The sequence below is a fragment of the Camelus bactrianus genome, chromosome 5, assembly GCF_048773025.1.
Source record: "Camelus bactrianus isolate YW-2024 breed Bactrian camel chromosome 5, ASM4877302v1, whole genome shotgun sequence".
Taxonomy (NCBI): Eukaryota; Metazoa; Chordata; class Mammalia; order Artiodactyla; family Camelidae; genus Camelus; species Camelus bactrianus.
Window position 1 is genome coordinate 31,446,166 of NC_133543.1, and position 15,525 is coordinate 31,461,690.

The following is a 15,525-nucleotide window of genomic DNA, read 5'->3' on the forward strand; positions in this document are numbered from 1 at the left end:
GATGTGAGCTAAACTGAGTACAATGGTTGGGGACACTTGGACTTTTGTTATACCCCAAAATGTCACAGAACCTACCCTCCCCATAAAACATATTCCAATGAGCATTTGTCAGGAATACTTTACTCCCACTACTTACTAAAAACTTAAATTTTTTTCAATTTTTTTTCAGTCCTGTGTCTTCCTTCCATCATTAATTATGCATATATTGTTCTATTTTCTAGTGTTTGGCTTCTTATATATTTGATGCCAGTCTCCCCCGTTTGCTCCACTGACTATAATCACTTCAAAGGCTGAATCTTGTTAACTCTGCACAGTCATTTTTGCTAATTTCTTCATTCATTCATTGCACACATGTTTGTTGAGCACCTGCAGTGGTCAAGTACTATGGGGACAGAATCCTCCCCCCAAAGTCATAGGTTCTATTTCCATACAGTAAAGCATAAGGAGCAGAAGATTAAATCATGTTGGAGTCACTTTTCTGGAAGCTGGAAATTTTTTGGTTGTGCTGCATTCTATATTTTGCCAAAGCCGATCACTGCCCTTATTTTGCTTCTTATAAGCTGAAGTTTAAGGAGGAGAATTCAAGAACCCAGAACTTTGTAATTCAAAAGTAGCCACCATTTTATTCTAACTCCAATGGAATCTTTTTCTTTTTCCCCTCCCTCTCTCTGTCTCTCCCCAGGATAGTGGCCAAAGCGTCCAAGAACCTCATGTCCACACAGAGCTTAGGGATTGTGTTTGGACCCACCCTCCTGAGGGCTGAAAAGGAGACGGGGAACATGGCAGTGCACATGGTGTACCAGAACCAGATAGCCGAGCTCATGCTGAGCGAGTACAGTAAGATCTTCGGCTCGGAGGAAGACTGACAGACACGACAAGTGACTGAGTGTGTTCACATCTGTCTCCATGCCTAATATTTTCACATTTCTGTAAACATATTTCTGAAATATTTTTTTCCCTTTCAAACGACAGATGCCTCATTTTGTGAAAACTTAATGATGATTTTGTGTTTAAGTTCCAAACATTTGAATAAAATAGTTGACAATATTTGCCTATATGTGTTCTACATTAACCCCTTCAGTGCTGTTCTTTCCGGTACTCCTAGGCATATGTGATACGTGCTCCACGCTATAAAATCATGTGCAGAGAACAGTGCATATCCCAAAATAGCCTTAATGCTCCTCCCCGGCACTGCGTGTGTGTGGCTGTGTACGTGAAGACACGTGAGTGTGTGTGTGACTGAGAGCATGTTGTGTGCACACACCAGTGAGCAGTCTCACCGTGTGTCTGCTCTCCTCCCATGTGTACAAGAGTAGAACCAAGGGAGGGAGGAGGCAGAAACTAATAATTTTTAAATAGAACAAAGGAAATCAGGACCTCAACCAAAATAGACATATTTCATCTTTCAAGAACATTTTTGTAAGAGTAAATCTAGTCCAGCCATCCTTGGTGCTATATGCTGAAATTTACAAATATGTGTTGACTGGCAATTTTGCTGAAGAAAAATGACAGTTCAAAACATTTGCCATTGGATATGTTTTTTTACATATACTGTTTGCAGTCCCATAAACATACTGTCTTATAAATTAGAAGTAAAATTAGTACCCTGCAATTTTGATCTTTCTATTATACAGGAATTGCATGACTGCTCATTTTTAATGTTAACATCCATTTTGGATCTTCATCAAACTATATATCTTCCTTTTCCCTGGCTGTGTCATTTTATGTAGAATTTTTATTATGCTTCTGAGGATGCTTTATTGGTGAATTACATTAAATCTATCTAGAAAGAACTTTTTAAAAAGGCTTTTTTTCATATGCCCTAAGGATTACTTAACTAGACTTGGATTGTTTTATCCATTTGATGGTTAGTTTCAGTTGTCATGGATAAACAAAAGGGTAACTGTCTAGAATATATCAAATGTTGTTTTATTTTGAAAACCATGTTCTAGCTGAACACATCTCAGAGCCAGTTTTGTGAAAGTATTCTGCTGATAAAAATGTTGACTTATGTTTGACAGTTTTTTAATCAAATTCAAATGGAATAAATAAAACTAATCCGGTGCGATAAAGAGTAAGTCTAGTTATCGATTTGTTCATAAAGTGAAAAATAAAGCATGTAAATAAAACGCGTGAAGCACAGATCCAAAAGCAAACACACGGAGCAGTAACGAGCTCAGAGGCCGGGGCTATCTGCATGGATGGGGTCAACGGCGGAGGCAGAGAGGCTGCCGGCGAGGAAGCCAGACGTGCAGGCAGCTCCAGCATCCGCGGAGATGCCCGAGGAAGAGGAAGGAGAGGTCCCCCTCGCCCCTGGTGAACGTCTTCATTCTGGCAATGGCGCCAGCACTTCGGCTCACGGCCAAGAACACAAGCGACCACCATAAATGCTGAAATGTGGTTTCGTCAAGTGGGACGTATACAAATACCACAAAGCCAAGGAAAGAAAGGCACATGAGGCCGAACCCCGTGATCTAAATTCCCTGGTAGCAGCGAGCTAGCAGACTTGACAGCTCTAAGCTCCTCTTTTATTTAAAGTTGTAGCATGTCTTTCGGAAAAACATGGAGATGTGAAACAAGAGTCTCTGGCATCCCAACCCGAGCCGTCCTCGTTTCCACGGCATTCCGTGTTCTCAGCGAGGTCTTCTCCAAGACTTTAATTACTTTGTGTTTTGAAGGGGCTGTGGAGTAGGCTAATGGTCCCAGCCTTAAAATCATATCCCTTCACATGCTCGTCTTCAAAATAATTCGGGAGCAAGAGCCAGAGAGCAGCAGCACTGACAGCCGAAGAGAAGTGGCACTACCTGCTCTGGGCAGGGACTCAGCCCCTCGTCTCTGCTGCTTTCCAGATTTATAATCTTCAAAAGCAGCAGCTTCTTGATTTCCAATCTGATGGGATTTAGCCTGATTCAGACCCCAGCTGTGTCCTGTCCCTGCCTGCTAAGGGCATTTAATCAGAGACTGCGTTTCCTCTCTGGGAAAAGACCATTCCAAGGTGCTGAGCCAAAGCGCCCACCACAAGATCTGACGTAGACACACTAGAGGTGTAAAAAGGGTTACACCGAAAGGTCACTGGGTCCCATGATGTCTCAAAGACAGTGACGATGATCGTATCAACTGTTCTACATTTAAAAGCCAAGGCTGTAGGTATACTTGGCTGCCTCACTAAGGAGTTAGATTTTATAAAATTGATGAACGTTCTCCATCAAGAAGACATTAAAAGACAATGAGCATTTCTTAATCACCTTATATGAGCCAGGTGCTAGTCTAGACTCCACTGATCAAATACAAAGTGAGGCACATATTACTACACTCTGCAGTTTCACAGTTCAAGAAGTGAGACAATCACTTAAGGATTAGTTACAGTTCAAGATCAGGAACTCAACCATCTTGGTAACTATGTAGCCCCAGAGTTCAGCACCTCTACCCTGAGATGCTCAAACAGTATTATTTTTTCCAGTTGTATTGACCAAAAAGTATTTTTGAATGAATGAACAAGCCCATGCTAGTACAGAGATATTAGGAAAGTTCTGTGGTTGACAGAGAACCAAAATACAAATTGGGCCTAGGGGAGTCAAGTGAAGCTTCACTGGGAAGGGAATCCTTTCAATGAAATCCTGACCGATGAAATTCTGACCCATGAATAAGATTAACCAGACAAAGAAGAATGTAGAAGTCACCCTAGGGAGGAGGAATGGCGAGAGCAGAATCATGAAGACTTCATACCTCCAAGGAAAAGTGAGGTTTTGCCTGGCAATTTTGGAAAATGGATTTGGAGAAAGATGTTGGGGTCAGATATAGGCCATGAGAAAATATTTAGATTTTACTCTGTAGGTAGGTGAGATCGAATGGAGGTTGTAAAATGAGAAACTTTGTTTCTTAGAGAGAGAATCTCTAAATTCACCAGTGGGCAGAAGAAACAAAGTATTTTGAGGACACTGACATTTTCTTGTGTGTGTGTGTGTGTGTGTGTGTGTGTGTGTGTGCAACAGAAGATCTTGTATTCTTAGAAGCATTTATATTTTATGATGAGCAAATCTTTTAAAAGAAAATTATAACACAAGTCCAAAACCATCTCCCTGGAAAATCAAGCTAGTTAGTATGTCCCACCTCGGCATGATTTACCTATCCAGGACAAGGGAGCTTGCTCCTTTCTTATGCACAAAAAAAGCTTCTTGGAGATGGTATTTATTCCATCGTATATGTTGCTAGTCTGGCTGTACTTAGCACATGCCATATGACAGGACCGCCACGCCACAGCTAGTAATTGAAAGCCATATGATAGTTCCGTCTATCCAATTAGAAAACAAAGGATCCAATTAAGAAAAATTAGAAAAGCTGTTAAAAGGGAACAATCACTTGCCAATGGTGCTGTCCTTACAGTTTAACACAGCTAGAAACTGACCTGTTCTTCTCTTTTCCACATTTATTTTTTGTGAATTATAAGTTAATCACCCTGTCAATTCCTAATTAAAAGGTCCCGCAAAGATTTTCATTCAAAAGGGCTGTCACTAAGAGTTCTGGGTCAAACTGCTCTGTTGTCAAAAATGAGAAATAAAACCAAAACAGTATCTACTCTCTCCTGGGAAGCTCAAGTCTTAATAAAAACAAGAACAACAACAAAAGACTTTGTCCGAACATAATAATCATATATTATTTCCTCCATTAAAATGTCTTATCTTATCTTTAGAAAACAGACGAATCTTTTTCTAAACCAAGGGTTGCAGACTAAATGCTACTAGGGCCAGGCAGGTACTGTAAAGAAAAGCAGGCTTAAGGTATGATGAAGTGGTAGTGCCTGGGGAAAACTCTGGCCAGAAGGGTCAGCTGCTTCCCAGCTCAAGCTGACGTTGCCTACATGGGAACGTGGGAAGTTGGGCGCAGTCTTGCCAGACCTTCAGATCTTTCGTGAAAAGCCAAAAATTCAGAAACTTACGTGAAACCTGATTTTTAAGGGCACCTAATAAAACATATCTAAGCTGACTCAGCCCAAAGACGTCCGTTTTTTTTGACACGGTATCGTTAAACCTTCCGATGTTGCAAAGCCAGCTCCCCAGAAAGTGGCAGCACGTGAAGCCAACGATGGAGACGTGTCAACGAGCCAGAGCAGTGGGCAAGAGTGGAAAGGGGCAGGCTAAGCACTTAGAGGACGTGCCCTTGAGGTCCTGGGCAAACGATGTACTCTAGCTGGGTCTCAGTTTTTCCATTTCTACAACAGAGTAGTACTTGCCTTATCTCACCTCTGAAGACTATCTCGTGGACTCACGTGAAGAAAATAAAAACAGGCACTACATCAGGAAAATGTAAGTTGTCCCTCCTGGATGTAGGTGATAGATTTCCAGCTTATTGGCTAACAGTTAACTTTATGACGTTCTGAAGGTGATGAGAAGGAAAGTTGGGACCAGACTCCAAAAAGCCTCGATTGCCATACCAAGGGGTTTTCCATTAAGCCTATAGTCAATTTTGAGACCCTGAAGATTGCTCAGCAGTGAAGTGACTTCAGCAGAGCTGTAAAGATTCTCCTGGCAACTTTATGGAGTAGAGTTTGAAGCAGGGAGAAATTATAGGCACCATTGCCAGACAGAAGGTTATTGTCATAATACTATGAACACAGGGCTGAATTCAGGCAGAGGCAGAAGGCACGACAATCAGTATTAAGAACTATCATCCCGCTGTACCTCTGAGCTTCACTCACCCCCTCTTAACTACAGTGCCAAGTGCAAAGCACCATTCGCTGTTACACAGAACTCCCACAGCAGACTTTCCATCTGAATTTTGCTGGGCTGGGGTAGGGTTGATTCTGGCATTCTGGCAATGATTTGACATTTGACAGTAATGTTTTAAGATTATTTGGATCAAGTCATGCCCAAGTCAGATGAGCATGCAGGCTACTGCCTCCTGCCTCCAGCATGATTCCCAGATGGTCACAAGGTCACTTCTGTCTCACCTGCTCTGACTTCTCCCTCCCTTCTCGTGGGACAACATCGCTTCTCTGGCCACTCAGAGGACCACCGAAAACAATTAGTCCTGGAATGACTCATTTTGATTAGCTAACATTTCTTGAGTGCTTGTTAAGAGTCAGGAACTACACTTTATACGTATTGCTGTGGTTAATCTTTGTAACCCTACAAAGGGAGGTATTATTATTAACCCTGATTTATACTTATGGAAATTGAGGGGGAAAATAATGAAATCACCCAAGTTCACGTAGTTTGTGTCAGGTTAGTATTTGAATCTAAATAATACGGCTCCAGAGGCCCCTGCCTTAACCACTGTACCATATGCTCACTCAGTTAGGAAAAAAAAAATGAAGAAATGTAAACACACAAACACCCTTAATATTTACACCCCATATGCAGGTACCTGGTCCTCCCCCATTAAAATGCCTGCTGGGAGTTTCACCTCATACTAATTTTCATGAAAGAACAAGAGGGATATTATGTATCTCCCCAAGGAAATATAGAGTACCTTTGTTGTTAAGAGTGGACGGCTAAATCTCATTCATGCTATCGCTATTATAACCTTAATACTCATGTGCCGTTTCATTTTCCCATGCGCTTTACAGACAGGGCATGATGATGTCACTACATTACAGAGAGGAAAGCATGGAAGGCTCTTTGCCCACTTCTTTAAAAGTACCTGTTTATGTGGCTTCCACTCTACATTGCATCATATGATCCTGGGTTGGATCGTATCTGTCAATGTCCTGTTATCATCCATCATATCACACTGCTGAATATTGTATTGAAATTAAATCTGGCCTTTAGGGGTCCTGTGCAAGATGAAAAAAAAAAAAAAAAAAAAAAAAACGGGTCCCCAGCAGTCTTCCTCTTAAATATAATTGAAAAAGAGGCAGGCATCAAAACACGCTGTGTCTCATGCTGCCGGAGAGTGATCCTGAATCATCCAAATGATGAGAATACAGTGAACATCTTGTACTAGAAGATGACAATTTTCTGTAGCAGTGTTGTCAAAATGAAAATGTCTAGCTGTCTTGGTGAGAGACCTGGCAGAAGGAGACACACAGGAGACACACACACACACACACACACACACACACACACACACGCCCCTTATAGACATATCCAGCTGATTTTTGCTAGCTTATGCTTGAAGTGAAGCCTGCAGGGTCCACAAAATTCCTAAGCAATCAGCTGGATTCTATAGAACACTCCACTTTCAATTAGGGGAGTGCGAAGAAAGCAATGAGGGAGAGAGGTAACACTATGCCCAGAGCTGGTGCTCAGTATACACTTGTTGGATGAGTGAACCAAGACAAACACCCAGAGCATAAGCAACATTAAATACGAATATGATCCACCATCAGGTCTCTTATCAGCTAGTGGTAGCAAGTTAAACGTAGTCTCAACTGACTGCTGTCTGTACTGACTCCTAGTCCCACATATAAAGCATCATCAAACAGATAACCCTTCAACTACCTCTCTTGAAATCTAAGTCCAGAAGAAATTCTTCTTTTCAAAAGCTCAGCAGCAGACAGTCAGTGAGATTCACTAACCTAAGTCATGCCAAGTCTAACAGCAAACTCTGACAACCTGCTTCAGAGCTGGAAGAGTCCGGGCAGCCCTGACACCCAGTGAAATCTTCTACTCACCTTCCCTGCACCATCAGATACAGGGTCTATGTGTCAGATAAATGCTACAGAGCACAGGCTTTGTGACCAACATATGAAATCTCAAAAGCCAGGAAATCTGGCAAAAACAAATCATTGGCCTGAAACATCATCAGCACGTTCCTCTGGCACCATTTAAGCTGACAAGTTTACTTGAGACACGCACACTCACATTTGAAGAGCAGGACTTGCGCTAACCATTTTCACATCAGTAGCAAAATGTGTTCTAAGTCCATATTGTGCAGCATACTTGAAGACGTGTGGATTTTTCCACATCATTTGGTGACATTTTGCAGAGTTTAATTTCTGCTCTTTATTGCTAGACCCTACCTTTTTTTTTCCCTAGCAAATATCCCACCAATGGGATTTCCTTCAATATTTGAACTGGGCTCAGATTCTTTCCTCTCCTCTAGCATCCGTTTGCATCACTGCTGCACAACATTGGGTCCGTCGGTCAAATTCGAGCCTCCTTGATTGAAAGGAAGAGGACAGAGGTGTTCAGCTTCAAGGAGAGAAACGGAGTCAGTGGGCCAGGGGCCAGTCTATGAGGATGTGAAGGGAAGCCTCAGAGGTGGACGGGGAAGGCTCCAGGGAGCGCTTGTCCAGCTCAGGAGGTCCTGTTCCTTCTGCCTCCTCCCAAGTCCAGGTGAAAGGCGGCTTTTAAGTGGGAGGGGGTGAAGAACACAATTGAAACCAAAATCGGTTTGAGCTCACCATTTTCCTAGCTATCAGTTCTGAGGTCACAGTCTCTAAAACTGGAAACTTAAAAATGACTTCAAAAAGGCAAACGCTAACTAGATTTCACACTGGATTTCATTTTACTTGGCATTACAGAAAGAATGCAGGTATTAAATAGACTGTTTCCTGTATACAATAAGGTTAATTAGTAGTGAGGGATGGAAAATCAGTGTAGACATAACTCTTTTCGACAGGTATCAAAAATAATCCCCTTATCCCTGCAGACCCCAGCTGCATTGAAAGAGGAGCGATATAAAAGATTCTTTAAGCACGAAATTTTCAAACATTCTCCAGGTGTCAGCAGCACCAGTTCAATGGGCCCGGAGCCCCCTGCGCGCGGGCTGGCTCCGCGCGCCCTTCCGGGGCTGGAACTTCAAGGCGCGGCTGGTCCCGCTGAATTCTGAGGTGCCGCATAAAGGCTCTGCGCGCAGGGCGGCTGGGATTGCCGGCTGAGACGGACAGGAGAACAAAAAGAAGAATATACTGCGGCCTGAATGGGACTTCCCTAAGCTCCTTATCAATAAGGTTAATAAGGGTCTATGCAATTTACTGATCACTAAGATGGAACAACCCTCCTCCCACTCCAAATCTCCTCGTTGGTGCTGGCTTTTAATGCTTTTCACAGCCAATCACATAAACGGCCCCTGTGCCCCGCACCCCAGAGAATAAACGCTGGTTCACCGTCCTGGCCTCCATAAAATCGCTAGTCCGTTATTACACTTCTACCTGCCCTAGTTAAGCAGATTAACAGTTACTTCCTAGAATTTGATCTATGAGGTTCTTTGTAACTGGAGTACTCTGTTCTTAAAAAGAAAGAAAGAAAGAAAGAAATGTATTTGCGAAAAACACATTTCTTTTTTCTCTGGTTTAATTTTGTTATCCTCAATCGTATGCATGATATAAAAAAAAATTCCAAACTTCTATCTCCTCTATAAAATACATGTCATATCAAAAAGGTGACAAGAGGGGGGAAAAGTAATTAGTGAGTTCACAGAGTTCAGTAGAAAAGTTAAAATGGAGTAACACATAACTTTTTATGTTAAGATTTCACAAGACAAATCTTGCCTGTGTTTTAATTGCATGTGACCCTGGCAGTCCTACTCTGAAATGAAGTGCCGTAAAATTAAAGATGACAGACGCTCAAAACAAGTCTTGTGATCTTGATTAGACTACAAAGACCACACTCTCTCTCTGCTGCAACTCAGATATCATGGACTGTTTTATTTGGGGAATTGCTTCATTAATGCCTTCTTTGACTAGACATGTTTATTATTTAAAAAAAATACTGAATATGGCGATATCTTGCATAACTAAATGATTCCAAAAAAGCAAGTTGTAAATGAGGAGTGTTTGAATCGCCCTAAGACCTAATGGATACTTACATATATATACATGTATACGTGTAATGTGGCCCACACCTAATCTTTCAAAATTGTCCCCAAATCATTCTACCTAAGTTATGTAAGACATGAAATAGATGCTTCTGCACCCCATTTCTTCCTTGTTAAACAAAAGCAAGAAACTGGGGGTGGGGGGCAAATCCTCCTTGTATTAGACTCTGAGCGCCACCCCTGTGCGCTCCTGCAGGCCAGCTAGAGGACCTGTGTGGGTCTCTCAAGCCCTGTGGGTCCGGCCTTCATCTTCACCACGAGTAGCTCAGGTTAGCATTCATCTCTAGGACTGCCTACACTGTAAATTCCTATGATTCTATTATTTTGTTCCACTTCAAGAACACTATGGGTGTTCCTATCAACAGGGATTATAGAGTCAACCTGGAATCAAAGACTGGACAACTGGGATTCTAGAGTTCACTTTTGTGTTGACTACCTGTGATTCCAGGAAAGGCTCTACCCATGTTCTGTCTCCATTTCTTTAAATGTAAAATACATCTAGCAGTTTCTCCCCCACCTACCAGTAGGGTGACTGTGAGAATAAACATGGTGACATAGATAAAACCTCCTTGGAAAGTATGAGAGTAAGTCTCCCTAATCGGTAGAATTTTTACTACAATTATCCTATCAGTGGCCTTCAGTATACACCAGAGCCTTTTTCATTTACCAGCTAAACAGTCTTTTAACTTACAGTACCGTGTCTTCAGATAGCCTACGTACTCACCATACCACATCTTCAGATAGCCTACGTATTTGTTTTTAAAATGAAATTTTTGTACTTCTAGATTCTCAACACTACTGTCAAAACCCCTCAGGTGTGGGATGTGTTGTGTCTCCCATATGAGAGATTTTATTCCCCAGAAGAAGGCAGGATTATGAACATGAGAAAGCGTTCATTAGAGTCGAACTGAGCGTCGTACTGAGAAATTGTGTTACACTAGGAGAGCTGGAGTTATCCCCACTTCCGTCTCTCAGTCTCCTTCCGCCTCTGTGTTGATCTCTTTCTCTGCCTCTCTGTCTCTGTCTTTTTCTAGCCCTATGCTTCTCCTCTGTCTCTCTGTCTCTTTGTTCCTGCTCCCCACCCTCACACCCGGAGCAGGAATCTTAACCTAAAATTCATGGTTCCCGGGGCCCCTGGGCTTCGGCAGATGCCTGCACTCTCAGAGCTTTCATGCTAGATTGTGCGTATATTTTTCTGGAACTGAAGTCTAGAATTTTCATTATATTCTCAAAGAGGTCTGTGATTAGCTACTGTCCTAGAGTCACCTCCCAGCATAGCAAGACTGCTTCCTTACATCTGAATTAAACCATGACTGGGTCACTTCCATCAAATCCCAAGGTCTACCAGGCCCCGAGGAGTCTCCATGCTTTCTGCCTGACTGCCTGAGAAGTCAGGCTGGTCCAAGGAGGGAAATATAGTTCCAAAAAAATTAGTTAGTACACATGGAAAAAGGACAATGCAGTCCTTAGGGGAACTCCCATTTATAATTGATGAAAAGGGTAAATAGGGACACTGATGAAATTAAGATACTTTGCCTGTTATTCAAAGGAAGGTAATTTACTATTTCAAGAACAAATCCAGCAGTAACATGAAGGTCCATTCTCACAGCGCCCACATTTAAACTGTGCCAGACACAGGTCCTGTGCCTGCCTGGTATTTCTACACCGTTAGCTGCCACAAATCAAAGGGAATGCCGTTGCTTTTAATAGGATTACATAGAACCCAGTAACAAGCAAGAAGACTAGCTTTAGTCTGAGTAACTGGCCAGTAATTCGGATGTTTAACTAAATGATTGGCTGCCAAATTGACAGGTCAACCACACTGAACTAGCCACTATTTCATGAATTTTCATGACCGGAATCACAATGGTTCATTTGCATGTGTGAAATTCTGCTGTGAAGCTGGCTTTTGAACTGGCTAGCTCAGCCAAAGACGTGTTTCCCAGTGCCATGCATTAGTGCCTCAGAAATGCCATCACATGAGGGTAGCATAGACCTTCCCAAATCATTTTATTAAAACACTAGGACGGTCAGTCAACAAAAAATGCAATGACTGGACTGGAAAGAATATGGAGGAGGGGTGGGGGACGGATTACACAACTAAGATTAGCACCAAAAATGAGCATTTGGATGAGGAGAGAAATGTTTAAAATCTTTAAGTTCCAAGAAAAGTCTTGTGTTTTCCCAGAACTATTGCTAAAAGTAACTTCCTACCCAGTGAGCAGTCAGTGAATATCGAGGCATCATTGTTGTGACGATTAACAAACAACTGTTAACCACCAATTATGGTCACACAGCGGGACGGCAGGTGGAGAGCAGGCACAAGCCCCATGAGACAAAGTCTTTCCCTTAAGGGAATTCTGATCTGGTCATAGGTGCAAAGGTAGGAGGCCAAAAAATAAAAATCACAATAACCCACATTTATTACTGACTCCCCGCCGGCCAGTTATCTTGCAACAAGAGTGTGGTACAGCAGTGACTTAACGACTCTTTCAAAGATGAGGAAAGGAAAGCTTAGGAAGTTTTAATCATTGCCCAAGGGAATAGAGCCAAGAAGTGGTTTTGAACAAGGACATCTACCTTTAGACAAATATTTTAGTTCCTCTATATTAAAAAGGTAAGTCCAAAATATATTTACTGCACCACATAATAGAAAAATAACATAAATGTCTAGTAATAGAAAGTTGAATACCTAAGCAAGGAAACATTTATATAATGAGATAGTATGAAGACATTTAAAATCTACATGTATGAATGCTATTGGCAGGAGAAATTTTGCTGTGAAGTCACAGGTACAGCACGATGCCATTGTTACAGACACATGTCTACATTGTTACATACACTATAATGTGCATGTACACACACAACAGAATAATAGCAGAGATGGTCTTTGGGTTGTGAGATTATCGGTAATTAATTTTCTCCCTTTGTGCCTGGCACAACACCAAGTTTTTGCTTTGAGCATTTGTTATCTTCATAATTAGAAAAAGACCAAATACAATTTTAATATATATAAATGGTGATCTAAAATTATATGGTAATTGATACAGACAATAAGATTTGAGGAGTTTCAAATGATGTCATTTTATTGTTTTTAATTATTATTTCTCTGAAGTACCATCATTACAATGTGGCAATTTCTGGTGTACAGCACAATGTCCCAGCAAATGAGGTCATTTTAAACAAGAGGCTGAAGAAATCGGGAGAGGCTCTAAGATGGCAATGGCTCCTGAGGGAAGGCAGGTCAGGAATAAAGGAAGGCATTGAGGCAAGGTGCTAACATAAGCAAAGGCCCAGAGGCAGAAATTGTGAAGATGCATTTGGGGAATCAGACCTGTTTGGCTACAATGGCGAGTTCTTACAGAGGAGGGGTCGGAGCCATCATCAACTTCACATCTTTTATGAAACATCGTTTAAAAGGTGGAACTAAGTAAAACTTGGATGCCCTTATGTGACAACATTTCTAGGACACAAAAGCATAGAGCACCAGACGTGTCCTTTGGCTTAGAAACCCAGTTCACAAGCCAGTTTCACAGTGGAATTTCACACATGAGAAGATAGGGAAGGGCCAAATTCTGGAAGCCCTGAAATGCCAAGCAAGCAAGTTGGACTTTATCCTGAAGGCAGTGGGGAAGCTCTGAAGTTTTAAGCAGGGGGGTAATGAGAGCAAAAACGTTTTAGTAAAATTAATCTGACAGCCCTGGGTAAGTGGATTGGAAGGGAAACAATTACATGTCTCTTGTCATATGCTTCTTCGTGTTGATTTTTTTTTCTGTGAAGATCCTATCTGTCTCAGTTAGGATTATAAACTCCTTGAGACAAAAAGCCATGTCATATTTCTTTGTATCGCTGGCATTTCTGAGCAACAGAAGAAGCATGAAACAGTTCAAGGTGGCCAGCTTCAGATTCAGAGTCTTCCCAGCTCCTGAGAGGAGTAACCTGACCTCTCTTGGCCTCAATGTGCTCACCTGTAAAATGGGGACATTAACACCCACTTCATAGGACTGTGGGGAAGATTAAGTGAGATTATGAGCCTGTGTGTGCAAAGTCCTTGACTGGAAGATGACTCTGGACCTGCTCTTTGGGCTAAAAGACAAGAAAGCCACCGAAGACTCATGTGACCCAGCCTAAAGGACACAAGAGCCAATTTGAAGAGACTCTCACTGGCCTAACATGGGAGAACTCAAGCACCAAAATGTATAATAACTGCAGTGAATTGAAAGATACCAAATATTTCTTAATCAAGTAATAATGCTCACCAAAGAAACAAAAATTCACTGCTCACCCAAAGAAAACAGTACTTAGAAAAAAGCAATACTCTGAAAATTGATGTGTAAAGGAAATAAATTAAGTATTCATTCTGACTCCCTTATAGGGGTAGTATTTCAGGATAACCTAATAGTTAATGAGGGGAAAAATTCCATGGAAGAATTCTAAGAAATGCAGAAGGAAAAGTTTACACATACTCCAAATTAGATAGAATCGTATAATAAAGTTCCAAGTAGTCATTGCCTCGTTTTAACTAGTACCAACATTTTTCTAATCTTATCTACCTGCTTCTTTTTTCCCCTGAGCATTTCAAAGCAAATCCCAGACATCCTCTCATTTCAACTGTAAGTTTTTTTAAGAGATACCTGAAAAGCCATTGATACACAGGTACAGCATCCAGAAATTACACTGAAAGTAAAATAAAATCCTATCAGATGGAAGTGGCTTTTCATTAATTATCTCACCAAACCATCAATCAACTCACAGGACATTTAAGAAGTGCAAGGGATAAATCAGTTTTCATGAGTAAAGTCGGGGGAGGGATCACCAGGACTGGCCATCGCTCTCAGATGGACTCTTCCCTGGGAAGGCTTCAAGGAAGCTCGTGGTGTTACAGTCACGGCTGTAGTCGCTGTTATTCTGGCCGATACACCTGTTTTTAAAGCCCACGGGATGATGCTCCAATGAATCAGACAAAATGATATCTCAGCAGTAAATGAGCGAAAACATGCACTGTTATTTGGTCATATAAAATTTTATTTTCCATTGACTCAAGCTGATAGTTTCCATGTCTCAATGTTAAAAAAATTTTTCTCTCATATTTTCAATATAATGGCTCTAACTTAAAAAAAAAGACACACACGCACACCTTTCTTGCCTACTCGTATTTATCTCTAAATTATGTTCATCTGCCTTCATTAAAAAACCTCTATTCCCAATGAGCAGTGAAAGACAAAATACTATCTACATACTTCCAGAAAAAAGCAAGTTCATGCATTTCTCGGTGTCTTGATAGTATCCAACCCGGTGGTCTGAATACCAGAATTACGACACAGAAAGAGAGAAAAAGCAGCAACATATCTGCTTTGAGACACATAGAAAGATCATTTCCCTAAAATAGTTTCCCTATTTTTATGGCATGTTGATTGAAATTCACATAGAGTCATCATGGCGGGAGGCGGGGGGGGTGGGCAGGGGCAAGTGAGAAAGACCTTTTAAAATGAAGACATACTGCTTGTGATGGCGAGGATATTGGCCGTTTTACATTAATTAATGCAGTAGCCCCAGTTTGCCTTTCTCGCCAGGAAGCAATGAGGCTGATTCATCTTCAAGGGAATGTTGGTGAGTGGGAGCTACCAGAAGTGGTCCTTAGGACGGGTGCTGGAGCAGGGGACTCCAGCACCCCATATCCGCATAGAAAACTCAGTGCTGGGGTGCATGAGTGCCACGGGGACAGGGTTCCATGTGGGGGATGGATGTCAGAGCATGTCACTCACT

At 41.7% G+C, this 15,525-nt stretch overlaps 1 protein-coding gene across 2 annotated transcripts in view; it reads left to right on the plus strand.

Moving 5' to 3' along the window:
* Positions 1-1,047, plus strand: part of ARHGAP15 (Rho GTPase activating protein 15) — a 575,155-nt gene extending 574,108 nt beyond the window's left edge. For both annotated transcript variants that reach the window (XM_074363590.1, XM_074363592.1), the window contains one exon: positions 683-1,047. In XM_074363590.1, the coding sequence (XP_074219691.1) occupies positions 683-866 (184 nt within the window). In that variant the 3' untranslated portion in view covers positions 867-1,047. The remainder of the gene's footprint in view (positions 1-682) is intronic.
* Positions 1,048-15,525: the final 14,478 nt, after the last annotated feature.